A 25,727-nucleotide genomic window follows, 5' to 3' on the forward strand; every position below is an offset into this window, starting at 1 on the left:
TGGGGTTGGGGATGTTCGCTCGTGGACAAAATTAGGCGTCTGGGTTTGAAATACTTTGGACAGCTTTGGTCATGTAGATGTGTATGAATCGATCGACTGTTTGGGATCTTTGGCATGCATGGCTGCTGAACTTGCTTAAAATAATGTACAATATCGATACATGGCCGTAGCCAGGTTCTATCATGACGGCCTTGAGCCATCCATCATTGCGCCATCTCAAGTCATCTCGACGATATATTAGACAAATCGTTTATTCCAATTGCTCCCTAACCAACGGTGGCCTTCTTGGGCTTCTTGGTACCAAACTTGCTTCGACTTGTTGTTCGGTTAGCAACACCACCCTGGGAAATTGTTAGTACTTGATTCCCATTTGCAACCCCGGACCCCGTTTTCAAGGTCCAGCATCTTTGAAACATACCAGATCCAGAGCTCCTCGCACGAGACGGTATCGCACACCGGGACAATCCTGCGCTCGGCCACCTCTCACAAGAACAACACTGTGCTGCTGAATGTTGTGTCCCTCGCCGGGAATGTAGGCAGTAATCAGGGCGCCGGTGGAGAGCTTGATACGAGCAGTCTTGCGCTCGCCAGAGTTGGGCTTCTTGGGTCGGACGACACCCACACGGAGGCACACGCCCTTGAGGGCCGGGCAGTGCGTGTTGGACAAGGCAGGGGAGACAGCGTGACGAGCGCGCTTGCCCTTTCGAATTCCGCGGAGGACCTGGTTCAGCGTCGCGGGGCGGGCCGTTGTAGGGGCGAATGCGCGGGGCGCAGAGGTGGTGAAGGATCGGGGGGTGTTGAGGAGACGGCTTGGTGTTGAGATGACGGCCGAGGCGAGGGGCCGGCGGGTGGCCGGGGAGAAGAACTGGCGGAGGATGGAGCCGACCATTGTGACGGATGGTATCGGGTCGGACGGGGACTTGTCGTGGGTTGAATTGATCCAATTCCAACCTGTCCTCTTTCCTACACCACCAAGCTCCGATGAAGCCATATCAAAATCTCAGCCTCTCGCAATTGGATCACGTGATGATTATGATCGGAATCTGTCATCCTCCGTCCTCCGGGTCAGATCACATGTTACCCCGGCATCTGACAGTTGGGGCCCCACCTGACGTCACCGGTTAATCCACGGAACCCTTCATCCTCCCCGCATCGCCCGCATTTTGCAACAGCTACCGGCCATCGGTTCCCCGAAATGTTTCTAATGCCGGTGTAATACCGAATGACCTCGACTGTTCGGGTGGTTATCCTCGGCTGCCCAAGGCCGAGAAGAACCAGCTCTTGAACCGCCTCAGCCGTGAGACGCCCGCGGGTAGGCATGCAGTGTGGCTGCGTTCTTTTGGTTAAGGATATATGGGGGTAAAGAGAAAGGAGGGGGGAAGCTGATTTCTGTCGTCAATTCATTTTCTCTTTCCTTTACATACCTCGATTGAAGGAAGCTGTCCCTGTTCCGGCTTGTCTTGTCCTCTCGTGGCTTGTGATTGTCTCTCCTCCACCTCGATATCTCGGCGATCAGACCTCCCCGTCCTCCTCCGACCTTTTCTTCTTAATTCCGACCCTCCTGTTGGAATTCTCTCCCTTCCCCTTCTCTCTCGAATTCTTCGTTTGATACCCCAATCTTCGCCATGTCGTCGTTTACTCGGGTCCTGCGCCCTGCCCTGAGGGGAGGACGAGGTCTTACACAGCGCGTCGCCACCGCTCCCCGTTGCATGACGAGGATAAGCCCGTAAGCAGAACCACAAACCCAATTGTCTAGGCCAATTGCTCACCTACACCCTCTAGCAACCTTGCCCGACCTCTGTCCACCACAGCCCCCCGTCGCAATGACCACATCGACATCTCCGAGATCCCCCCCACGCCCATCTCGCACCTCTCAGAAGTCGAGGCCGCCATGGCCGACACCGTCTCCAAGTTCGCCACGGATGTTATCCTCCCCAAGGCCCGCGAGATGGACGAGGCTGAGGAGATGGACCCTGAGATTGTTGAGCAGCTGTTCGAGCAGGGTCTCATGGGTGTTGAGATTCCTGAGGAGTATGGTGGTGCTGGCATGAACTTCACCTCTGCCATTATTGGAATTGAGGAGCTCGCCCGCGCTGATCCCTCCGTGTCTGTCCTTGTCGATGTGCACAACACCCTGTGCAACACTGCCATCATCAACTACGGTTCCCCGGCCTTGAAGAAGAAGTGGCTCCCCCGCCTCGCGACCAACACGGTCGCCTCCTTCTGTCTCTCTGAGCCCGTCTCTGGCTCCGACGCTTTCGCACTGGCCACCAAGGCCACCGAGACGGCCGACGGCTTCAAGATCAACGGCGGCAAGATGTGGATCACAAACTCGATGGAGTCGGGCCTCTTCATCGTCTTTGCCAACCTCGACCCCAGCAAGGGCTACAAGGGCATCACCGCCTTCCTGGTCGAGAAGGGAACCCCCGGCTTCTCCATCGCCAAGAAGGAGAAGAAGTTGGGTATCCGCGCCTCGAGCACCTGCGTCATCAACCTCGACGACGTTGTTGTGCCCAAGGAGAACCTCCTTGGTGAGCGCGGCCACGGTTACAAGTACGCCATCAGCCTGCTCAACGAGGGTCGCATTGGTATCGCCGCCCAGATGACTGGTCTGGCCCTCGGTGCCTTTGAGAACGCTGCTCGCTACGTCTGGAACGACCGCAAGCAGTTTGGCCAGCTCGTCGGTGAGTTCCAGGGCATGCAGCACCAGATCGCCCAGTCCTACACCGAGATCGCCGCCGCCCGCGCCCTCGTCTACAACGCCGCTCGCAAGAAGGAGGCCGGTGAGGACTTTGTCAAGGACGCCGCCATGGCCAAGCTCTACGCCTCCCAGGTCGCCGGCCGTGTCAGCGGTCTCGCCGTTGAGTGGATGGGCGGCATGGGCTTTGTGCGTGAGGGTCTTGCCGAGAAGTACTTCCGTGACAGCAAGATTGGTGCCATCTACGAGGGTACCAGCAACATTCAGTAAGTAATCTATTTCTGTCTGTAAAGTGATAATACTAACATCAAGTCAGACTCAACACTATTGCCAAGCTGCTCCAGAAGCAGTACACTTCTTAGATGGGATAGAGGCAATGTAGAAAGAGAACGGATATAAATAGGAACAAAAAAATGCCAAAAGATTGAAATCATGATGTTGTCTCGTCCATTGAAAAACTGAACAAATGTGGTTGTGTTGTAGATCGAGAGTGGTTGCATTGACTATTTCCAACCAACCACGAGTTGAGCTTGGTTGAATGATATTTCAGTACCTCTCAACTATCGAGTACCTAGTGCAACAAGAAAAAGGTCGTGAAAGGTCTGGTCCTTGGTCTGAGCCGTAGTTACGTCTGACCAGATTCCATCACTCCAACGATCGAACCCATTCACACGCAGCATGACAACCACTATTGTGATCTATAAAAACAAGAGTATACCATACTACTACTAGCTACCCTTCGGCTTGTTTCCAAGAGCCTCGTCACTTCTCGCTTCTATTAAGCAGACACGCTGTTTCTCCCATTGCTGTCCGCTGTCTGCCACTCTGGCCCCTGACATGGCTTCGACCACGACTTGACCATCCTGTTTTTTTCTCCAACCTCTTTCCGTGACAACAAATCACCTACAACCAAACAGCAAACAATAGAAGCGCCCCGAGACGCTCTCCCCGAGCTCGCTGCACCGACATCACCTGCCCGCGGTGTCCGGTCCATCTAACCATCACGCCTGGGTATCCGATAGGCAAGACAATTCCTCACCGCGGCGCCATCATGTCAACAAAGAATTGCAAAATCGTCAATCTCGTGTGCAGTCGTTTAATCAAAGTCGGCAGTGTAAGAGAAGCCACGGAACTCCTCCTGCATGGCCTGCGACAAGACTGGAATAGATGTTAGCAAGGGACTTCAAGAGAGTCAAGACAAACTTACCAGACTGAACTGGGGTCAAAACAGGGGTAACACTGGTAAACTCGGAATCGAAGTTGCTGGTATCCGTTGGGTTCTTGATAGAAGGCATGAAAGGAGGCTGCACCCGCTTGTGGTAGATGTCGTCCCAGTTGATGTTACGGAAGAAAGGCTGGCTCATCACCTCCTGTGCATCAGTTGGGCCGCTTCCGAGTCGCTGATCTGGCTCACGAGTGAGCAGCTTCTGAAGAATGGAGACGGAGTCCCTAGGCATGTGGATCGGGTACAGAGGCTCATCAGCAAGGATAGCGTCGTAGATTTCGTCCTCATCCTCGCCTCGGAAGGGGGATTGCTGAAGAAGCATCTGGTAGATCAAGACACCAAACGCCCACCAATCGACGGAGCGTCCGTACTTCTTGTCAAGCAGAATCTAGTTCAAAGTTAGAGAAAGCGCTACGTTCAGTCACCGTCAAGACATACCTCGGGGGCCATGAACTCAGGAGTACCACAGAAGGTGCTCGTTGTCGAACCATACCACATATCCTCCTTGCAAAGACCATAATCGCCAATCTTGACATGGCCATCGAGCGACAAGAGAATGTTGTCGAGCTTCAGATCACGGTAGATGACACCATTCTCGTGGAAGTACTTGAGCGCCAAGCAAACCTCGGCGGCGTAGAACTGCGCTCGCTTGGTGCCGAATTGTCCACGCTGAATGTGAAGCATCAGATCACCACCACTGACGTACTCCATGACGAAGTAGACACGGGTTTCGGTCTGGAAACAAGCGTGCAGGTTGGTAAGGAAGGGGTGTCGTCCCCTGTTGGCCACCAGGAACACTCGCTTCTCGGATCGGATGCTCTCAACTTCGTCGTTCTCAATGATAAACTCCTTCTTGAGCACCTTGATAGCATAAAGCTTTCGAGACCTCTTGGTCTCAGCCAGCATGACCTTTCCAAAGTTACCCTTACCCAGCACAGCGAGGAAGTTGAAGTGATCAAGACCAATACGCTGACCAGTGCCAGGATCGGTAGCAAGAGGGAGCTGCATTCGCTGTCCGCCAGAAACGGATCCCTGAGAGGGAGACATGGGTTCCGCCTGCGGCTTGTGCGGAGGCACCTGTGGCTGTTGTTGGTAAGCGGGCTGCTGCTGTTGCGGCTGCTGTTGCGGTACCGGGGGCAACGGCTGTTGAGGAGGTGGCTGTTGAGGATACTGCTGAGGCTGCACAGGTCGTTGAGCCTGCTGAGGAGCTTGTCCACCATAGCCAGGGTTGACATTGGCATAGTCTGCAGGGTTGTACTTGCGCTGCTGTCCAGCACCCGGTTGACTTGCTTGACCATACGCATCCTCCTGTTGATCATAGCCACCGCTATAACGTCCGTAGTCCGACTGTTGCCGTTGAGCACCACCGGGGGCGCCAGACATCGCTGCACTGGCAGCTGCGGTTGCCGCTGAGCTGGAGGATGTTCGATCGGGGTGTGGTCTCTGCCCTTGAGGCTGGTTGTACATGAGCTTCGCTGCCTCGGTCGCCTCAGGGGACGCTGGCCCGGGCGCATAACTGGGAACACTGGAGCTCGAGTACGAAGGTGCTGCGGAGTGAGTGCTAGTCGGGCTCGTCTTTCCAGGCCGGAGAGTCTTCTCGGTGAGTGACGAAACCTTGGCCTGCCTCTGCTTTTGAGTCCTGATACCGTCCAAGATCTGGTTGGCCACGGCCATAGACATGCCGCAGAAGTCTGGAACAAGGTGAACACATTGGGCGTGGCAGGTAAGGCCACATTCTAGGCAGCATTAGTCCCGTCCAAAGTGAATGGGAAAGATTATGAACTTACCGGAACACTTTCGACAATTCTTCTTTCCAAACGGCAGGATGTAACCGCAGTGACAGCACCAGTTTGCAGTCATGTTCGAGAAAGGAGTAAACCTGTGAGGAATACGGTGGTTGATCTTCTCCTCGTCGGGGTCAGTCTCAGCATTGCTCTTGCTAATGCACTTTGTGACCACGCTGGAATAACACTTGGTATGGCAAGTGTACTTGCAGTCCTCGCACTGCATGCCGGTCGAGTACTTGAGGAAATCTCCGCAGAGAGCGCAGCGCATGATGTTGTAGAACTGGTGCTGCACAAACTTGTGACCGTACATCTCGTGAACCTCCTCCTTGCGCTGACGGACGGCACCCTTTCGTCCAAGACCAAGGTCGACAGGGCGCCTGTCGCTCTTGTTGAAACTCATTTGAAGCTGAATCTGTCCTGTGGGCTCGAGGTTGAACCACCCTTCGATAGGTCCTGTGTTGACCTGAGGTTGAGGACCAGGTGTTCCGTATGCGCCGCCCTGCTCATTGCCCTGCTGAGGGCCGTCGGGCGATGTAGGAGATCCTCCAAAGGAGCCCTGAGATGGGCTCATTGGGAATTGCGAAGGGGCAGAAGCGCTGCCCATCCTATCCGCAGACACCCAACCGGAGCTGTTCATCTCGGCCTCGATCCTCTTGCGGCGCATCTCCTCGATGATGTCGGAAATTCGAACCCAAAGCATGGCGATGGGCATTGGGTGCTCACTGGGCTTGTCATAGACGGTCAGTTCGATCTCGTTAGCCTTGTCCACCTCGATGGTGTGATATTCAGCCTCCCAGCGATCGTTTCGCGAGGCCCTGGTTCGAGCCATGACGGTGTCTTCAACCTTGACAGCGACGAAAGTCTCGGGTCCTCGCGTGAATCTTCCAGTAGGAGCGTGATCAACATCCTTGACGGCAAGAACTCGGATCGACAGACTTCCAGTGAGGGGCTTCCTGAGGTTAGGTGTGTTGATCGAGTCGTCTAGTTCATGTTAGTATGCAACACTAGCCGAGACAAGAGGCGAGCTCACCATCCTGGGCATCCGCAGTGTCCATGTCGATGTGCAGCTCTTCGTATCTCTTGAGCGCCTGCTTCAGCAATACTATCTTCTGCTTGCTCTCAACTTTCCTAGCAGCGGCATCGGCCTTGCTCTTCCGGTCGCCCTCCATGCCATAGAGTTGCACCATCTTTTCAATACCCTTCAGATACTGCTCCTCGACATTGAGCTTGAACTGAATCTGCGATAGCATGAGCTGAATGCGGGGTCCCAAGTGCGGTGTGTCATATTTGATCAAATCTGTCCCGTGTTAGTTCTGCGCAGGGTAGGCAGATAAGAGCGAGGTCATCACAAACCTAGCCTAGTAAAGTTTGGTCGTGCTCTCGGGATACCAGAGCCAGGCCCTGGAGTGGCATAAGGATGGCGCGGAGGCATCAGATCAGAGTGACCGCCACCGTATTGCCCCGAGCCAGAGCCGTAGGAACCCCTCTCTCCCGCCCAGTTGCCTGAACCATCCTTGGGAGGGGGCGCTGGAGCGTCGTCGCCGGCATCATCCAAAGACATGCCTTCGACGCCCTGGCCGATACGTCGCTGCTGGATGTCCTGCAGCTTCTCCTCGAAGAACTTGAGGTTTCGGCGGCCATCGCGCATCTGAGAGTCGAGGCGGGAGCGGACTGCCTCGTTGTTGGTCTGGGCCCTCATCGCATTGGCGGCGTTGATAAGGGCCTTTTCCCTCTCGATCTTCTTGTAGATATTCTGAATTGCTTCCTCGTCGTTCATGGCGGTCGTGGGTGCGCGATGCGTTCGCGCGGGACGGGGAAAGATGAGGGAGGAAGGGGACGGAGGCGAAAGCCGTCAAGACGAGCCGGTATACGCAACCTCTGCGACGCCTTGGATGCGGCGGGCGAGGGAGGGTCGACAAGTTTTGCCCAGGAGGAACGGCGAGACGACGGGATCGACAGCTGACGTCTCGCGTGGTTGGGTACCGAGCACAGCAGCACAGGCGGAGAGGTACCGGGTGCGTGCGTGTGCGTGGCCTTCGGCCGGCGGGCTTCTGTCGCTTGAATGAAGCAGAAGCAGAAGCTGGCGGGTTAGAAGTAGGAAGAGTCAGGAGGAGGGAGGAGGATCAAAGGGTGGTGTGGTGGGAGATGTCGTCAGTGACGAGGTCGAGGTTCGGGGAGGGGGTTAAACGAGGCTTTGGGCGTTTGGCGGGGTTTTTGTGTGTGTTTTGCATGCGGCAGTGATGGATAGCGGGCGGTAAGCTAGCCTTAGGTACCACTTGCGGGAGGTAGGTAGGTATGGATCCCCTCAGACAGACAAGCAAGCAAGCAATGGCTCTCGAGTCCAGTCGCTTCTCCCTAGCAATGCTTTTCCCCTGGTGATCCTGTCAGTAGAGGACAGAGGGAGGAGAGTCTGTAGAGGGAAAAGGCGAGGCAGACAGGCAGGGGGGAGGTGGGAAGAGAAAGCCCAATGCTCCAGAGCCAATGCCCAAACCTTCCATAAGGTACCAGACCTAGTAGGTAGCCTGTCTGCTAAGGCACTGTACTGTACCCAGCCCAGGGAGCTTAGACCGCTCTTGCGTTACCTTGGGTCGTCGATCAGGCTGGGTTGTTGGCTGGCGGGGGGAGCTTGTAGCAGCGGCGTAGCTCTTTTGGTTGACGGGTGGACGACACGACGTACGAGTATCTGCACTGTAGCAGGGTTCGTTCGGCCACAAAGGCTCTGATATGATCAGGCGGCTTTTTTTTTTTTCTGTCTGCTTGTCTCTCTCCTCTTTCTCAAGGAGGTGTTTCAGCCGATATATGCCGCAGCCTTCTTTTCTCGTCTTGGTGATGTTTCCTCTCTTCATTGTCCGGCACGGACCGCTACTTGTAAGCCCGTCTTTGAGACGCTGGTGCTGCGGATCAGAGGTGAATAGCAACGTAGCAGACGGATGTTAAATGTGTCGCCACAAAGGGAGGCTTTGCCTAGTCAGATGGCACAGCCGCCATGCTTACGCGCGCAATGAATTGGATTCCATATAGTGCACATTAGGACTGATGATGTGCGCCTTGGGGTTTGTCCACCAGGACAATGACCATGCTTGCTGTGTTGTTCAAACTGGGCTCTGACGATGACCTGTTCGTAGGTCCTACTTGAAACAGAAGTTCCAAGGCATGGGATTCATGAGGCACATGGTGCATCTGCAGAACCTTGGTCATGAAACAAGCTTTCGAAACGAAGACTGTTATACATATGGGCATGTTTTGCATGATATCTTCAGCACAGTTTAACCCGAACTCAACCGTTAAACAGAAAGACCGTAGACGTATCAAACATGTCACATATGATTCCACCTCAATTCTTACTTTTTCCCCCATGCGCCGCGCGGTGGATTATTACCCGCCGCATGGCGGCGCATCAGGCATAAAAAGTTATAAAATGTGACACATATACAAAGGTGAGTTTCGAGTCCTACAAAGTCCTAGAATCAGGCCAACCGGTTCTCCCCCCCTCACCTCACGCAGCAGACCACAACACGCCCAACACCGCCTGTCGCAGATCTGACCTGACCGCTGCTTGCGCGCAGGCCCTTATCAGTTGGGTGCAATCAATCTCAGACCTCGACACGACCCAGCTTCATTTCTGCGCGGGCGAATCAGAGCCCCAAGACGATCAGCTCTTCATCCAAGCTCATATTAGATCCCTGAGTCACCCTGGTGAAGTTAGATGACAGGGACCGTTCCTCCACGGGAAGACCTGTCAAAGGAAGCAAAGGGTCCTTGGAAGGATGGTCCTCCTTCTGGCCTTTCAGCCCTACCAGGTGAGCATCCGCTAGCCGCGTGTGTCATGGGATATGCCGCTGCCCGATTGGTGGGGCATGCAGAGTTCAAAGCATCGTGAGTCTTTTGTCCATGTGTCTAAGTGAATGCTTTCTTTTAGGTGTCAAGCAAATAGTCTACAGCTTCTGCATTAAAAATATTGTACACTATGTTCAGTTTTTTTACATCCAAGTTGGGTTTTTCATAGACTCATCATCTCACAAGCATCATGAAGCTTGCTGTCAAAAACGCTCCCGCCAACGCTCCCTCGAGCGCCAACAACGAGGCGTCTCTCATGCGCAGGTCTATTCGCCGCTCGCTGCACAGGTCCTCTGCCTTTTCTCTCCACCACTCGGGGTCCTTCAGCTCCTCCAGCATCTCTTCCCATGTCTTTGGTGGTGCTGTGGGCTTTTCTATTGGTGTTGCCACCGCTGGTTTAACGGGCTTTGTAGTCTGTGTCGTCTTGGTTGACATGAAGCCTTCGGCGGCCACTGCCTCTCCGGATGCCGCGGCCTCCGCAGTAGGGTCTGTCTCAGTTGCCTTGACAGCTCCGGCCAGGGCTTCAGCCGCTGCAAGTTGATCTCGCTTCTCGATCGCGAGCTTGACCTGCTCGAGCTCGCCCCGAACCTCCTCAAGCACAGCCTTTTCCTCGGCAACGACGCCCTTGACCAACCTCCGTCTCTTCCAGGGTTCTGCCACAAACTGTAGGACGACAAAGAGCACAAAGTTCATACCCATCAGGCCCCATGTGCCCCAGGTACTTGCTCTCCGGATCCGGTCACTCCAAATCTGTTCCTCGTGATACCGCTTCAGCATGCCTGCATTGAGACGCATACTCAAGCTCTGCTCATCGGCTTCAGCCTCTGTAAGTGTTTCTTGGGAGGCGACGACCTCTCCTTCGAGTACGTGGTCTGCCCGGTAAAGCTCGGTAAATCGCTCCAGGTCCCCGGGAGACCAGCTATCTTTCCGCGCTAATAATGTTGTAACCTCTCGCTGTGTGGCAGCACGACTTGCGTTGGATGTCTTGTATGCCTGGCGGGCGTTGCGGACTCGGTCGTGCGCCTCGGCCAGCTGTGTCTCTATCACGGCGTTCTGACGTTTGATGGACTCGATGCTAGTATAGCCGGTAATATCGTTGAGGGTCTGGGAGGCATTCATCGCCCGGTTCTGCAAGGTGTCCATTGCACGGGCAAACTTTTCCTTCAACTCGTTGAGTTGAGCATACGCCAAGTTTCGGAGGTCCTCGGCTCTTGAGCGAGTTTCTTGCGGTTGAGCGGTTTCGTTCGGCTTCTCATTTTCGGTTTTCGCTTCCACTCTCAGAGTGTGAGGCTTCTCTTCCTCCTCTGCAGGTTTCTCGAAGTTCGGGTGGCCCAGCCTCAGTTGTTCTGCCCTGGGTCCCTCGATCTGGCGCTGAGGCTTGAAGGGAATCGGTCGGGGTTTGGGTTTGAGGATGGACTGGAGTTCGGCCTCGACATCCTTATCGGTCCTCGAGCCTGAGCCTGAGCCCTTGCCGGGCCCGTTGGGTGGTGTCTGGTTGGAGAAAAGCCTTGGCTGAAGGCCAATGGCTTGTATACCGCACCGCACACATATTGCCGGGTTCTGGACGAGGGATCTTGACCTGCCCGGCCTCGTCGACAGATCGAACCCCAGTCGAGCGTGACCCCAGGCAAGCCGAGCCGCAGGACGGGCAAAGGGCTGCATGACGAGCACCGTTGCAACGGTTGTAGGTGCAGCGTTGACTCGAACGAGTCCCGTGGGAGCGAATTGACTCTCGGAGGGGGCGGGCTGTCTTCGCACAAAAGGTTGAGAAAGAACCTACATGGGCCGAGCCGAAAGAAGCTACCACCACGGGCCACCACCACCCACCACAAAGCTGCTGTTACTGCTACTGGTCCAGCCGCCGCTCCGTCCCGGGCGTTTTTCTGCCGCTAACCGGAGCGAGAACCGGCCCCCACCGCGTCACCGCCTTTGCCGCTGAGGAAGCTGGAAAAACGCGGGTGCATGTGCCTTGCAGCGGGGCTCTCATCGCTCATGGAACTGTCTAGAGGCTGAGTCAGGGTCTTGAGAGCTGTCTCTCGGGGCGTCCACAGGGGGCTTGTGCGCTGAGAGTTTGGTGGGGGACACCTAGGGAAAAAAAAAGAGGTGTGGAGGGGCAGATTTTTGGCCTAATGACGACAGTTTCAACAAGGAACGGCACAATCAAGGAGCCAACCACCGCGAGGACGGTTAAAGAGTTGCTGATATGCGTTGTTTTTCTGTGTCTGATGTGTATCGCTAGTCATGATCCTTGGGTGTTAGTCTAGATCTTCCAATCAATTGATCCAGTTTATATTGCGCTTCTCTCGGGTTGTCTGTTTCTGCGATCCTCCGTTGTCGCATTGTTCCATCTTTCCTCATGAAAACGTGCCCCTCCCCCGCCATTTTGATTCCCTCTGTCATATCTTCTCAGCAACAACAAAAAGTCTGTCCTTGAGATAACGTCTAAATAAGACCAACGTCGCTCGCTCATTTACTTGACACGCAAGAAATCGGTATAGACTTTGGGATAGAGCTTACCAGACACTTAATACTCCCCATCAACACCCCCAAACCCGTCATCATGGCCTCCTCAGACACCCCAGCTCTCAAGAACAACCCCAAGTTCATCTTCTTCACAGACTTTGACGGCACAGTCACCACCGCCGACTCTAATGACTACATGACCGACAACCTGGGCTTCGGCGTTGAACGCCGGCGCCAGCTCAACAAAGACGTCCTCTACGGTCGCATGCACTTCCGCGACAGCTTCGTCGAGATGCTCGACAGCGTCAAGACCCCCTTTGACGAGTGCATCAAGATCCTCCTCCACAACATCAAGCTGGACCCTGGGTTCAAGGAGTTTTACGACTGGGCCAAGGTCAACAACGTGCCCATTGTCATCCTGAGTGGTGGCATGCAGCCCATCATCCGGGCTCTGCTAGACGTGCTTTTGGGACCTGGATGGGATATTCAGATCGTGAGCAACGATGTGAGGGCGCGAGAGGGCAAGGACCTCAACGATGAGGGTGGCTGGAGAATCGAGTTCCATGATGACAGGTAACACCCCTCCTTTTTGTCTTGGTGTTGAAGATACTGACTCGTATAGTATCCACGGTCATGACAAGTCCCTCGAGATCCGAAAATACTCTTCCCTCCCTAACCGACCTACCATGTTCTACGCCGGTGATGGCGTTTCAGACCTTTCCGCTGCCAAGGAGACCGACCTGCTCTTCGCCAAGGCCGATATGGGTACGTACTGCTCATGACTGCGACACCATCCCTTTGATTTTGAGAATATACCACTGACATGTCCATAGACCTCGTTACTTGGTGCGAGAACGAAAATGTCCCTTTTGTCACCTTCCGCGACTGGTCCAGCATCACCCAGACCGTCAAGGAAATTGTCGCTGGTGATCTGTCTGTCAAGGACGCTGCCCGTGGCCGCATCTAATTCGTCTACCTATTTTGGAAATAAGAACGGAAAAGGAAAGAAGTGTCTATGCTTGATCAAAAGACTCATAGAATAGAGCAGTAGATGCGAGCCATCTACCAAGAAACGTTATAGATTTCTCATAGATTTTTGCATATAAATAACTACCGATATATCTAGATATAAACGCCCGCTTTTGATAACAACTTGGTACTTTTCAACATCACACGTCTGGTCAGGTATAGCCATTCTTCCGTGTTGACTTTCCTCGTCGCATACTCGCCCATCTTTACACACTCTTTTTCACCATTAGCAGCTCACTCGTCCCTCTTTTCCTCGGCCGGTAGGAAATACCAGCACAGCAGCATCACTAGAAAGAGAAAAATCACAATAGGATGAAGCACAAATGTGCCTGCGGCTTGTGCCAAAAGACCAGTGATGAAAGGCGCAACAGCACCTCCTGCGCTGCCGCAAGCACTGATAGTGCCAATACCACTCAGGACCTCTCGCCGGCTCATTCTTCGCATAAAGACTGCTGCTCCGCAAGGGTAGATGGGTCCCAGCAGCAGACCGACGATGGACACGGCGACGGCGTTACCCACGATGTTGGGCACGAACCAGACGAGAATCTGAAAAGCCAGGGCACCAAGTGTGAGACCGTAGACAAAGGGTTTCTCTCCGATGCGATGAGCAGGACCTGAAAGGAGGAATCGACCGAGAGTGATGCCCGCCCAGAATCCCGCCGTCACGTATCCCACCGATGAAGGGTCTCCGTCGCGGGCGTTGATCAGGAACGAGATGACCCAGCCCGAGATGGAAACCTCAGCGCCCTGGTAGGCAAAGATGAAGATGGAACCGAGAAGCACGACCCGCAGCTTCATGGCCATGAACATGCTGTTCATCATGGACTCGCCAGCCTGGGCCGTCTCCCTCGCCCTCACCGCCGGACTCATCTCGTTCTCGTAATTCCAGAAAGACCACATGGCCAGCGAAAAGGTACACACGCCAATAGCGCAGGTAAGTATATAGTAGCGCGTCCAAAGGGCATTGGCGGCCGTGACGAGTGCGGTGGCGATGAGGGGACCGACGGTGCCTCCTATGCCATAGGTCCCGTGCAGCAGACCCAACATGAATGTCCCATTGCGTAGACCACCACAGAAGAGGTTTCCTATGCCCACATTCACCGAGATGCTGAACCCGACGAAGAAGAACGAGCAGACAATAATGGGGAATGGCGCTCCGCAGATGAGCGGGATGTAGGATAGAGTGACCAAGGCTTGACCCAGGCCTAGGAGTTTGGCACGGCCGAGTTTCGCTCGTAGGGCGTCTAGGAATACGGCTGCCATGATGAAGCCGATGGCCTGGCCGACGAAGATGAGGGAAACGACGCCATATCCGATGTTGTAGTACCTTGATGATTGTCAACCACGACTGTGAATAGGGGCATACAGCCAGCTCACTTTTCCATGTATGGGATCAAAGCACCAGCAGCACTGTCACTGAGGGCATTACCCAAGTTGGCGAGACACACGGCAAACAGTCTGAAGCGATTCATAAAGGGTTGCCAGGCACTGGGCATCACCTCAACAGCCTCGGGGCTGGAAGGCCTGCTCATCTCGAGATCATTTTCAGCTCGGGGAGTGGTGGTTCCTGACTGGTGACCATCGCGGACGGGGATTCGATGAAGGTCAAAAGACTCCCTCTGAGGAGCTCCTGGGTACGTCCTAGGGACTGTCCTGGCTGGGGTCGTCAAGGGACGGTAGAGCTCCTCAGTCGGGGACTCGGCCGAAACGGACTGGACCGCAACGAGACCGGTAAGCATCGAGGCATCCATTGCAAGGGGCAATCAAGCCGATTGAAGGAGTTGGCGACACAACTATTGGCTCAAGTGGTTCAACGAAAACAAGATGGACGGCAAAGGTCAGAGTATGGGCAGCAACTCGGCCAGCATCCGTAGATATACCCATTTCCCATGAAGCTCCCCTGAGCATCTCGTGAGTCCAGGCCACGGCAAGATCTGTAATCAAGCCCATATCAGGGTCACCTGGACAAGCCAGACTTTTCGCTCCCCGCACATGGATGGAATGACTACATGTGGCAGATCCATAACGAAGCCCCTGGTGTGCGCCGCGAAGTGAGAGCTCAGCAAGCAATGCTTCCAGAACGGAGACAGGAATCCACATCGAGGGCTCACATGAACCGGACCCATGCGAGGTTAGAATATGGGTCCTCTCACACAGCCGGACCTGTAGCATCCGCTGCCGAATAATTTAAACGGGGTGTGTGATGTTGAGCCGCCTCCGGGCCGTGTCCTCACCGTGCTCGGTGAAGGTGATGGCGACGCCACGGGGAACTTAATTGGCCATGAGGGAGCAGAGCTGCTGACAAAATAACCACCCTTCTGATCTGTCGTGATCCAACCCTGGGTTGTGAATCTGATACGTAACGCAGCTGCGGCTCGGGGCGCGACCGAGATCACACCTCGGTGGAGAGAACATACATGGCTTGTGGTGACTCCGAGATAAGAGCGGATAGTAACCAAGCCTCGTCCACTCAGCTTTGAGCATACAAAAAGAAACGATAGGTAGCATACCAACATGGTTGACGATGCCGTCTCTTCATGACCGGTCCGGTATATCCAGATGGGGGAATTCCGCTATGGGCCTAAGCTTAGATACAAAGATATTCTAGCGTGATTCGAGGGCTGCCCCTCCACCCCTCCAGTCTATCAAGAAAAAAATTACATTTTCTACCGAGGGACGAGAATATCAATCACCAATTATATAACACCATGGGTCGTCCTAAGCGCAACGTCCTCGCGGCTGCCGAGGAGTCAATGACACCTCCAGACGTCCTCGGGCCCGGCCAGTCCATAGTTAGAGTTGTTAAGCCTGAGGGCAACAACCTTTACACCTGCGAGCTCCCAGACACCAAGCCCCTCATTCTGGAGCTGGCACAGCGTTTCCGCAACACCATCTGGATCAAGCGCGGTGGTTTTGTTCTGGCGGAGCGGTATCAGGAAAGCAAGGAGGATACCCGGGCCATGGGCGAGATTGTCAATGTTGTTCGCGACGAGAAGCTCTGGCGCAAGCAGGCTTATTGGTGAGGATTGTTGAATCGCGGTGTCGACGAGGACGAGGCTGATCAAGCTTGCGCAGGCCAAAGGAATTTGCCAAGAATGCATACGATTTGAACGACTCCGAAGACGAATCCAACGTTGGCAAGATGCCCCCCAGCGACTCCGAAGAAGAGTGACCCGCGTCGCATATCTATCTCTATTTATTCTTTGCCTCAACATCCTCGACTTCCGGTGTCGAGTCGTCGGTCCCGAAATACACCAACACGACAGTCGCAAACAGCACGCCCACGACATCAATAGAGCTGACGACGGTGCTGGGGAAGACGTTCCAGGCCCACTCCTGCGCGAGCCAGAGAGGCACCACGATGAGGGGACTGCGCGTGGCTCGCCAGAGGAGGTACGGCGACGCCCATGCGAGGTAGGCATAGAATTGGTAGTGGAGGGACCTCGCAAACAGCAAGCCGATGACATTGGCCGAGAGCATCGTCGTCATGACGTACTGTGGGGTGACAGAGTTGGAGATGCGAAGCTCCTCATGCTGAGTAAAGGGGGACTTGGCCCGGAGGAAGGACGGGATCAGGGCCGACAGAGGCCGACCAGCAGGCTGGATCCATCTGTTTGCGATAAAGATCAAGAGCACCGTAGCATGGAGGAAGAGGAGAAGCAGAGCAAGAGACTTGCTGAGGAACAGCTCCTCGCCCAACATGCGCCAGTTGACCGTCCACTCAAACTTGAACTGCCGTGACAGCTCAAACGCCCTCGCCGCGTACCCGCGCGAGTTCTTGGCCATGAAGGGCACCCCGATGGCGAATTGGGCCTGGGCCATGAGCCACGCGAGGCGCAGGCTGGCGCTGAAGCCCCGGCCTAGGAAGAGGATGACGCCCACCGCCGGGAGCACCAGGAGGAGCGACATCTTGATGCCCAGGCCCCAGGTGTAGGCGAGGCTGCCAAAGGTCCAGTAGCGGCGCTGCAGGAAGTAGATGGCGAGCCAGAGGAAGAAGACGGCGAAGCAGTCGTTGAAGCACCGTAGGACAAAGATGCTGTGTAGTCGCTTGGAGAGAATCAGGAGAGGGAAGATGTATGGGGGTGCCTAGGTCCAGTTAGCTGAGCTCGTTCTCAACTCCTGATCCATTGCTCACCTTGGCCTTCCAGTAGCAGAGCATGACCAGCGCCAGCGTCGCCATGTACAAGACTCCAAAGATCTGCTGCGCCAGAAAAATATTCTTGCCTTCGTCCGTGATGTAGTACAGCGCCGTGTAAGTGTAGACGTGGGCAGCCGGGTAGACGAGAGGACCAGTACCGCCCTCCATCTTGGTGTAGTCTCGTTCGCCCGACACGAATTGCGACACCTGCTCCATGTAGGCCACCCAATCGATCTCGGTATCTGTCCAAGTCCATGTCAGCTTCGGGGTATTTGATGTTCGACGTAGCGCAGCTCACATGGGATCTTCCAGATAATCAGGCCGCAGAGGACCGCGTCGGCGAGCCATAGCGCGACGGGCACAAACTTGGAGAGAACATGTCGGCCGTTTGCGACGTCCAGGACGAAGCGGGTGGCTTGGGTGAGAATGCCAGGCGCGGGCTCTGGCATGGTGTCGGTTGTGGGCATCGCTGGCCTCTAGAGGTTGAGCTTCAACATCGCGGCCAGGGGTTGAGATGGAGCTTGGAGCTGCCCCGCAATATGCATAACCCCAGGCTCCTTGTGCTCGTGTCATCACCAATATCAACGACAATAGCAAGCTCAATATCAAGTTTGAGGACAAATACGGTATTTCCAATATCCAATTACTATTAATCATTCGGGCTTTTTCAACTACAGCTTAGACTTGGCCGCCTTACCGACCTTGTCAACCAATTGGACTACATTCTCAGCACAACCATACGAGCCCTGGTAACCCCATCCAGAGTGTCCGTAGTTGTGCACGATCCAAGTCTCATCATCGAGCTTCTCCTCCTCGATCCTGACTCCGTCCTTTCGCCACGGCCGCATGCCGACGGCGTGTCGGATCACGCTCAATCCCTTGACGCCCTTGCCGTTGGCAATCTCGGGCCGCACCTCGACAATGCGCTGCATGATGCGAGCCGCGATGTTGGGGTCTGGCTGGGACTCCCAGTTGCCAACATCGTAGGTACCGCCCAGGATGGTACCGCCGCCAGCTGCTCGCTGCATCAGATACATGACATCGGCACCGCCATCTTCGACACCTGAAGTGATGAGCATGGGGCTGCTCTCGTTGCGCACAAGCACAATCTGTCCCCGCGCAGGCGCCATGGTCTTGTCCTCGACACCGCCCAGCTTGTAGGAGCCGAGACCCGTGGCGTTGACGATGATATTGGGCGTCTTGCCCGTGTGGCTCAGCTTCTTGGCCTCGCTAATATCGTCAAGGATGGCGCGCTTGACGATGACGCCGTTCTTGATGCACTGGCCGAGGAGCCAGGGGAGGTAGATGGCCGTGTTGATGCACACCGACGTGTACTCGCAGCCCGAGTCGTAGCCGGGGACGACCTCACTTGGGTGCTGCTCACGGAAGTCCTCAAACATGTTCTTGAACCAGGGGTCTTTCGAGAAGAGAGCGTCTGGGAAACCAGACCTCTGCGCCTTTTCAGTATCCACATTGCGCCTCTGAATGCGCGACTCTTCACAAGTACAATGTTAGTCGGTCTTCTACTTCGCTAAAGAAGGGGACGCACTCTGGAAATGAACACCGGCCTCAGGGACCTCCTCGACCAGCCGCTTAAACTCGTACCAAGTGCGACGCTCCCATTCGCTGCTCTCTTCCGTCGCCATCCTTGAAACCTGTAAGTGAACTGTATGCTACTCCAGCCAGTGTGAACTTACGGGGAGTGGTTGGCACCAGCAAAAGGCGAGGCGTATTCAACGTCATAGTCGCCGGGCATGTGCTTGGCCACGACGGTGATCTTGTTGCCCTTGTTCTTGGAGAGCAGCAAGGCCGACGTCAAGCCAATGACACCGGCACTTCACTCATGTTAGCATCCCGCCTCATGATGAGGAAGTTATCCCAGACTTACCCAACGACGACGATTGTGTTGGACATGACTGTGGCTGACAAGTTCTTTTCGCTAAATTCAAGTCGCTAACGAGGCAATTCAAGAAAGTTGAGAGTTGAAGCTGAAGGATATGAGAGACCAAGAATACCCACAAGGCCGTTGATGATACCTTATAGACGACTGGCTCGGCTCTCAGTTGAAGCCCCGATCGTCAAGCCGGTCCAATTCACCCCGCTGATTGGCCCACCCCCCGATAAGCCGGTCGAGGCCGGCACCCGAGGAGGCCGATCTCGGTGCCGGCGTGACTAGCCACGCCGAGACAGAAAGAAGCAAGCAAGTTGTCGAACGAGTGAATCCTCATGCAACATGATAAGCTTGATTTACATGTCTTGTCGTTGAAGGGGAGGGTTGTCTGTCCAATGGCGCACCCTGCATTTGGTTGTGTCAGAATTGTCGGAGGCTCAAGGCGTGGTTGACACTCGCCGAATCGACGCTACGGCTTTCCACCTCCGATGACACCAAGTCTGAAAGTAGAAGGCCGGGTGAGAGCACGACATGCATCGTTTATTCGCCGTCACAATGCGAGTGAAGCCGGATACATGGTAGCACTGAAGTACCGAGATAGATAGGCACATTGAGTCTATTCAACACGCCTGCATAGGATTATGCAAAACCAGTACCTCTTTTAGTCCAGTTTATCAATGTCTAATATACACTGCGTTTTCCCACGGGTCTTGACAGCTGGTATTCATTATACAAAGAGCCCAGTATTCTGTTTAAGCGTGCTTCCTCACCAATTTCTCGAGCATCGGAGGGTTAGCACCGACCATCTCGTCAACATTCTTGCCGTCCTTGAAGACGATAAAGGTGGGCATGGCGCGGATGCCGAGCGCAGCCGCCAGATCAGGCAGCTCATCAACGTCAAACTTGACAAACTCGACGCTCTGAAGGTCAGGCTGATCAGAGAGCCTGCTGGGGCGTTAGGAATGATCAGCAATGCTTTGAGGCTGGACACATACTTGGAAAGGATGGGAGAGATGGCCTTGCAAGGGCCGCACCAGGTGGCAAAGCAGTCGACGAGGACAGCCTTGTCTGTTGTCGAGACGAGCTCCTTGAACTCGGCAGTGCTAAAGAGCTCAACATTAGTTGAAAAGTATAGGGTTCTTACTCCCGTGCTCACTCACGTCTTGATATCCCGGACGGCGAGTCTGGCAGCCGAGCTGTGGAAAGGTCTGGAGGCGAAAGCGACGGCCCTGGGCTTAGCAGCCTGAGAGATGATGGGTCGCATGAGACGGAACGGAGAGGCCATTGTGAGTATTTGCGTTGCAGGGAATCGCCGGTGTGATGTAAGGTAAATTCAGATGTTGATGAACAGAGAACATCTGGATTTCCAATCGCCGAGCTCTGGCTCTTGCCGCCCGGAAGTGGAGCCGGCGATCAAATGCAATTGGCGAATCAGGTCAAGCAAGAGATGGCTCTGGCATATTCCACCAGACGGATGGATATAATGCCACGGAGCAACTATACCCTTCATCCACAACAAAACAATGTTCAGTTGCCAAGGTCTTCTAATAGAATTGACGTGTTCTTTTCTGATCAATCCTCATGTCCAACTAATAAGGCTACATCTCACTACCTATAGTCATGTCATAAACCTACACCTGCGACTAAACATCCACCGGATACCTCGAGCATCACCAAAACCCAGATATTGTTCAAGCTGGTTAATTAACCTATCAGATACAAGCATTTACACCTTCACTCCTCTGGGGGGAAAAGTACACGTCGAGATCCGACTTTCCTACTCCTACTCTTCTCAGTGTTCCGCCCCTTCAAGCACAATGATATCTATGGTTCATGGAATCAACCGCTTTCACGCCAAGCTCAGTACCGGGCTCCAAGTTTATTCCTCTGGCCTCCCAAGTGCAAAAGCAAAGAAGTCCCAAAATGTTCAAATCAATCAATCAATCCCTTTTCCCTAACCGCCAAAAAACCCCGGCTAACCGAAAGCAAAACAATCTCCCCATTCTATTACGAGGAGAACGACACCGAGCTCCCAAAGAGCGACAGCGCCTCAAAGTAGGCGCGAATGGGCTCAGGTAAAAAAAGCTAGGCTCCCCTACCAATATGCGGTGAATCAAGCACGTCGAGTCTCAAAATAGTCCATAACGGGCGGTCGACGCGGGGTATCAAAAGATGCGGTATATGTAGTCGAGAAAAGAAAATCCGGGTAGCAAACTTGAAGAGCGCCGTCATCAAGGTCGTAGTCATACATCAAGAGCAGGTTCCTGGGCCAGTAGTCCCGGCCGCTAGAGAGTTATGAAACTGAAGTTGTCGCCGTCCAGAAAAGAGTCTCCGCCATGTTGTTGTTTTCCAAGTTTTTTTGTACCTTTTCTCGATTTTATGATAAGGAAAATGGGTAATGAGCGACTTCGGTCAGTGCTGACGTTAAGAAAAGGTAAAGAGCGTGGTTTTCGTTTCGTTGGCGATCCAGTGGGAGACTCTTCGTCTGGAGCGGCTTAGTATCAGTTCTCTTCTCACATAGCAGGCAGAACGTGGCTTCGTCGCCTCTCCGAGCTTCTCCTGGCATCCACGGAGGGACGAGGAGTAATGTCGAGCAGCTTAGCGCTACCAGCGCTGAAGTTGCGAACGTGACCCTTGCCCAGGTTCACGCTCTTAGCGCGCTGGACGTCGGCATCCTCCTGCGATGAAGGCGAGATTGGGGATGCCTGGCTGTCCTCATCCTCGGACTCAATTTCCAAAAGGCCCTCGTGGCTCTTCATGGTATATCGGTGCACAACCTCGGGCTGAGAACCAACGCGACCCCACTTCATGTCGGCGTCGTCGACAAGGTCCTCCTCGTCGCTGCTAGGGCGTCCTTCACCAGAACGACGACCCATCATGTCTTGTCCAGAGTTTCGTCGAGGGGTAAGCTTGGTCAGGTACTCATCCTCGACAATCTCGAGATCCTCCTCGGTACTGTTAGTGGGGGAATCAGTCGTGTCGACATGCTCACGCTGGTTAGCACGTCGAATGCTGTCTCGCATGGCAGCTCTTCGGGCACTAGCGTTGCCAGACAACCAGGAACCTTCAGAGTCAATCGAGGCCAAAGACATGGACATTCCAGCCTCGGGGGATGGCGAGACATATGCTCGCTCCATTGTGGAGGGCGTGCGGCGGACGGCATCGACAGATCGATGGCCTGATGTGGGCGTATCATAACGCACACCCAAAGATCGCAGCTGTTCCATCTCGTGGATCTTTTGCTCGGTAAGCACGGGCATCGGAGGCTCAGCCTCTGGGGACTGGACGCGTGAGGCTGGCGGTGAGAGCGGCAACTCGGGAAGGTCCTCCCGGAAGCGGGATCGAGTTCGCTTGGGAGCACCAGCGCTGGGTTTGCGCGAGATGTAGTTGCCCGTGCTAGTGCGCGAGGCATTAGGCGAATCTTCGCCCTCGAGCCTGGCAAGTGCATGCGCCTGCGCTTGTGCCCTTGCCTGAGCCGCCGCTGCTGCGGCTTGCATCTCTTCTCGAGATGTGTTGGAGAAGGATGATGGTCCTGAGTGTCTCTGTCGCTTGCTGCCCAGCCGCAAGAATGCCTTAATAGAGAAATGGCCGGCCCTGCTACCATCAGAGTCGTGTGTGTCATGACGTAGCACATCCTCCTCGTTGATCGTCTCAGGTGGAGGGGAAACCATCTTATCCCGGTCTGAACGCAGTGTCGACCTAGACCGTGATTTCACAGATCTCAAGATGCCAGACAGTCGTCGTGATCCCGGGGAGATGCGTCCTGTGTCCGTAGACGTCCGCATCACGGAAGATGTGTCTTTCGTAACGACCTCTTCCATCGGCGTCGGTTGCTCGGAGGTGACCGTGTCTGTGCGGTGACAAGATTCCTCGGTCTTCTTGGGAGACTCGGCCACTTCTTCAGCATCAGCAGTAAGATCCATGGGTTCTGGATCTTCAGAGACATCTGGCTTGGAGACAATGACAGCCGAGGCGGGCTCTATACCTAACCCTGCCAGTTCACGGCCCATCACTCCTCTCTCAAGATTCTCTGGCGGCGGAGTGCCAGACTTCTTGGCCTCAATTTCCTCCGCCTTTTGTTTCTCGGCTCTTTGGGCCAACCGACGCTCCATCTTTTGCCTCTCCTTCTGTTTCTTCTTCTCCCGTCGTCGGTTATCCCTCTCCATGAGCTCTCTGAGGTCGTGGGCATCGAGATCGTCGGCGAGAGAATCGATACGTTTGTGTGCCCTCATTGTTTCCTCCGGAATTGGCTCCTGATCTAGGAGCTTCCTCCGCTGGGAGCCTGACCGGTGAGGAGTAGGCACATGAGGTGTTGTCCATCGTGAATTGGGCGTGTATCGAAGCGTCGGTCGTGGGGCGAGGGCAGCAAGTGCCGACACCTTATATGAGCCAAACTCAGAGTCGGACGACAGGCTCGAATGGATCGATCCTGGGACTGGGAGAGAGACATCCGACGTACGACTAGGCCGATGCCTTCCAATCCCACCAGTCTTGGATCTCTTGGAATCCTTCTTCATCGGCCGGCCTGAAGTCCATTGATCCGTGGCAGGCCGCACCGGCACGAAATTACTCATTGCCTTGATCTCAGCCTCCCTATTCTGTTCTTCTCTCCTCCTCTTACTTGTTTTCCTCCTTCCTGGTTGTTGAGTTGGTTGGAGCGTAGGCGTCCGGTCCCATGCCCCAATGCCCTCATCGCGATTCCCGGTGGTCCTCGATCGACCGGGACGGTGACGGGCGGGAGAGCGGTCATCACGGTCCCGTTCGACTCGAATATCATCCTGGCGTCCCGGTGAGAAGCTATAAGTACGCGTGGCTCGTTGTAGACGGGCCGGCTCGGTACGTCGTTTCTTCAAACCAGCCTTGACTCCCTCATTTGTAGGCGGCGGCGCACCCTCTGCATCGGAGAGAGCAGCGCCGCTGCGGGAGCGCTTGCGGCTGCTCCGGCGCCGGAATGGCCACAGGGCCATGGCTCCGAATACGTCACCAGAGACGGAAGCTAGTTGCGAGCAGCCAGTATCGTCGCCGATGTACAGTCGAAGTTGTCGAGATTATGTGCGGCGTGCGAGAGCATCGTGGAGTCGTCGAAGCGGTCGGACCAAGCTGGTCATCGGGAGAGACGAGGGAGAGCTGCAGGGTCGTGTCAAGCGGCTCACTGCGTTGGCGACTAACCAAGGAGTCCCCGGGGGTCTAGGTCGGCCGTATCGACAGACGCGCGAGCGATTCCAGAGGAGCAAGTAGTTGGCTGACGGCTGTATCTGTATGTGTAGTGACAGTCGAGCAAAGCGGTGATTGTGTATATGTAAGGCGTGTGTAAGGCACGGGATGAATGCAAGCACGCGGGCGTGGACGTGGTCGTGGACGTGGGCGAATGTTGCGTGGCGAGACGTGTGTGGTGGTAATTGTCGAGGAGCAGCAGGTGCTAGGTAATTAAGGTAGCAAGTGCAAGGTGCAAGGTGCAAGCAAGGTAGGTGCAGGCAGGCACAAAGAAAAAGGGCAGGCGCGCGGGCTTCGGGGGGCGGGATTAAGACAATTTTTCAGCGCTGGGGACAGCAGGGAAGGGAAGGAATGGACCAAGCCAATGAGCAGGAAGCAGCTTCCAAGTTGCAGCCAACGAGGGACTGCAGGTTGAGTGGAAAAGTCGACGTCAGGCTTGGGCTCAGCGGAGAGGTACCGTACCGTACAGGACAGGGAAGGGCGGGAGGTCCACCGCGCCCATGAATTGTGCTTTCTTCTTGGGCCCTGCAAGTGCTAACACGGGAGTTGGAGCTGTGTAAGTACTTTTTCTGTGTCTTAGCGCAGTGAGAAAGACACCAAGCCCCCAGATGCCCCCCAGTCGACGTGAAGGGTCTTGTCACTGTGGACCGGGGCTCTTTCGCAACGGGGCCCTCTTAATGGGAGTGGGGAGCAGGGAGACGTCCCCTGAAGTAGCGGTACCAAGACGAGCGACGGATGCACAGGCTGAGCAGGCGACATCCGGTACCGGTACTTGCCGGCGGGGACTTCCAGGGCTGGCTCGAGGGTGCGGGTACGCTGCCATTCGGTCTGGTGGCGTCCAACCCGCTGGAGCCGGGTGCTGAAGGGCCAGGAGGGGCCGCTGAGGGGGGTCGCCGCTGGCGCTGGCTGGGCGCTGGAGGTTTGGTGGCGGGGCGACCTCGTAACTGAAGGTACCTCCCGGTCCGGTACCTGAGCGTCCGACCAGCCCGCACAAACGACGCAGCGCAGCGCAGCACAGCAGAGCGGCCGTCAACACCGCAAGACGGGCCTTGGTGGAACTGCAGCAGCGGATCACTGACCCAGCGCGGGCTATTGAGCACGAATGATGTTGTGGGCAGTGTCTGCTGTCTTCTGATTCAGAGCTGCCTGCCCTCAAGCGAGTGGCATAGGTCGGGTCAAGTGCTGCCGTTGGATGGTCTGGTCAGTTGCTCAACGGGTCGGCCGGAAGAAGACGCAGCGAACATGACTGAGGGATGGGTGCCAGGCTGACTCGCCATGGCTGAGGCACACACAGGAAAGCTCCGATGTCGAGGTCTAGAGGATGTTTGTTTTTCCATTGCTGCACCTCGCAAGGTAAACCTACAAACGAGATACCAATGGCATGAAGATGATGTATGGTTAATTCCGGAAGCTCTGCAAATGGCGGGGAGGGAATGGTCATGATT

The 25,727-nt window shown here is 55.0% G+C and overlaps 11 protein-coding genes across 11 annotated transcripts; 3 read left to right on the forward strand and 8 right to left on the reverse strand.

Annotated features, from left to right (window-relative positions):
- Positions 1-266: 266 nt before the first annotated feature.
- On the reverse strand, positions 267-889 carry NCS57_00226100 (uncharacterized protein; the record flags this gene model as incomplete). The annotated part of the gene is made up of 2 exons (XM_053052294.1): positions 267-341; positions 419-889. 2 exons carry the CDS (start codon positions 887-889, stop codon positions 267-269), a joined length of 546 nt encoding a protein of 181 aa, XP_052917540.1.
- Positions 890-1,625: 736 nt separating this feature from the next.
- NCS57_00226200 (uncharacterized protein) lies at positions 1,626-3,060 on the forward strand (the record flags this gene model as incomplete). Its single annotated transcript, XM_053052295.1, has 3 exons — positions 1,626-1,726; positions 1,783-2,964; positions 3,015-3,060. 3 exons carry the CDS (start codon positions 1,626-1,628, stop codon positions 3,058-3,060), a joined length of 1,329 nt encoding a protein of 442 aa, XP_052917541.1.
- A 734-nt stretch (positions 3,061-3,794) lies between these two features.
- On the reverse strand, positions 3,795-7,487 carry NCS57_00226300 (Protein kinase C; the record flags this gene model as incomplete). Its single annotated transcript, XM_053052296.1, has 6 exons — positions 3,795-3,856; positions 3,906-4,311; positions 4,362-5,659; positions 5,711-6,691; positions 6,741-7,007; positions 7,064-7,487. 6 exons carry the CDS (start codon positions 7,485-7,487, stop codon positions 3,795-3,797), a joined length of 3,438 nt encoding a protein of 1,145 aa, XP_052917542.1.
- A 2,234-nt stretch (positions 7,488-9,721) lies between these two features.
- On the reverse strand, positions 9,722-11,209 carry NCS57_00226400 (Sensitive to high expression protein 9, mitochondrial; the record flags this gene model as incomplete). Its single annotated transcript, XM_053052297.1, has 1 exon — positions 9,722-11,209. One exon carries the CDS (start codon positions 11,207-11,209, stop codon positions 9,722-9,724), a length of 1,488 nt encoding a protein of 495 aa, XP_052917543.1.
- Positions 11,210-12,107: 898 nt separating this feature from the next.
- Positions 12,108-12,977, forward strand: NCS57_00226500 (uncharacterized protein; the record flags this gene model as incomplete). The annotated part of the gene is made up of 3 exons (XM_053052298.1): positions 12,108-12,583; positions 12,633-12,775; positions 12,844-12,977. The coding sequence occupies 3 exons, from the start codon at positions 12,108-12,110 to the stop codon at positions 12,975-12,977; spliced, it is 753 nt and encodes a 250-aa protein (XP_052917544.1).
- A 296-nt stretch (positions 12,978-13,273) lies between these two features.
- NCS57_00226600 (MFS domain-containing protein) lies at positions 13,274-14,790 on the reverse strand (the record flags this gene model as incomplete). The annotated part of the gene is made up of 2 exons (XM_053052299.1): positions 13,274-14,366; positions 14,417-14,790. 2 exons carry the CDS (start codon positions 14,788-14,790, stop codon positions 13,274-13,276), a joined length of 1,467 nt encoding a protein of 488 aa, XP_052917545.1.
- A 930-nt stretch (positions 14,791-15,720) lies between these two features.
- Positions 15,721-16,211, forward strand: NCS57_00226700 (S1-like domain-containing protein; the record flags this gene model as incomplete). Its single annotated transcript, XM_053052300.1, has 2 exons — positions 15,721-16,058; positions 16,115-16,211. Exons 1-2 carry the CDS (start codon positions 15,748-15,750, stop codon positions 16,209-16,211), a joined length of 408 nt encoding a protein of 135 aa, XP_052917546.1. The 5' UTR covers positions 15,721-15,747.
- A 20-nt stretch (positions 16,212-16,231) lies between these two features.
- NCS57_00226800 (Dol-P-Man:Man(5)GlcNAc(2)-PP-Dol alpha-1,3-mannosyltransferase) lies at positions 16,232-17,644 on the reverse strand (the record flags this gene model as incomplete). The annotated part of the gene is made up of 3 exons (XM_053052301.1): positions 16,232-17,125; positions 17,175-17,419; positions 17,476-17,644. 3 exons carry the CDS (start codon positions 17,642-17,644, stop codon positions 16,232-16,234), a joined length of 1,308 nt encoding a protein of 435 aa, XP_052917547.1.
- Positions 17,645-17,848: 204 nt separating this feature from the next.
- NCS57_00226900 (uncharacterized protein) lies at positions 17,849-19,091 on the reverse strand (the record flags this gene model as incomplete). The annotated part of the gene is made up of 4 exons (XM_053052302.1): positions 17,849-18,672; positions 18,727-18,824; positions 18,875-19,012; positions 19,066-19,091. The coding sequence occupies 4 exons, from the start codon at positions 19,089-19,091 to the stop codon at positions 17,849-17,851; spliced, it is 1,086 nt and encodes a 361-aa protein (XP_052917548.1).
- A 729-nt stretch (positions 19,092-19,820) lies between these two features.
- Positions 19,821-20,353, reverse strand: NCS57_00227000 (Thioredoxin domain-containing protein; the record flags this gene model as incomplete). The annotated part of the gene is made up of 3 exons (XM_053052303.1): positions 19,821-20,013; positions 20,064-20,171; positions 20,229-20,353. The coding sequence occupies 3 exons, from the start codon at positions 20,351-20,353 to the stop codon at positions 19,821-19,823; spliced, it is 426 nt and encodes a 141-aa protein (XP_052917549.1).
- Positions 20,354-21,581: 1,228 nt separating this feature from the next.
- Positions 21,582-24,035, reverse strand: NCS57_00227100 (uncharacterized protein; the record flags this gene model as incomplete). The annotated part of the gene is made up of 1 exon (XM_053052304.1): positions 21,582-24,035. The coding sequence occupies one exon, from the start codon at positions 24,033-24,035 to the stop codon at positions 21,582-21,584; it is 2,454 nt and encodes an 817-aa protein (XP_052917550.1).
- Positions 24,036-25,727: the final 1,692 nt, after the last annotated feature.

Source organism: Fusarium keratoplasticum, chromosome 2 (genome assembly GCF_025433545.1).
Source record: "Fusarium keratoplasticum isolate Fu6.1 chromosome 2, whole genome shotgun sequence".
NCBI lineage: Eukaryota > Fungi > Ascomycota > Sordariomycetes > Hypocreales > Nectriaceae > Fusarium > Fusarium keratoplasticum.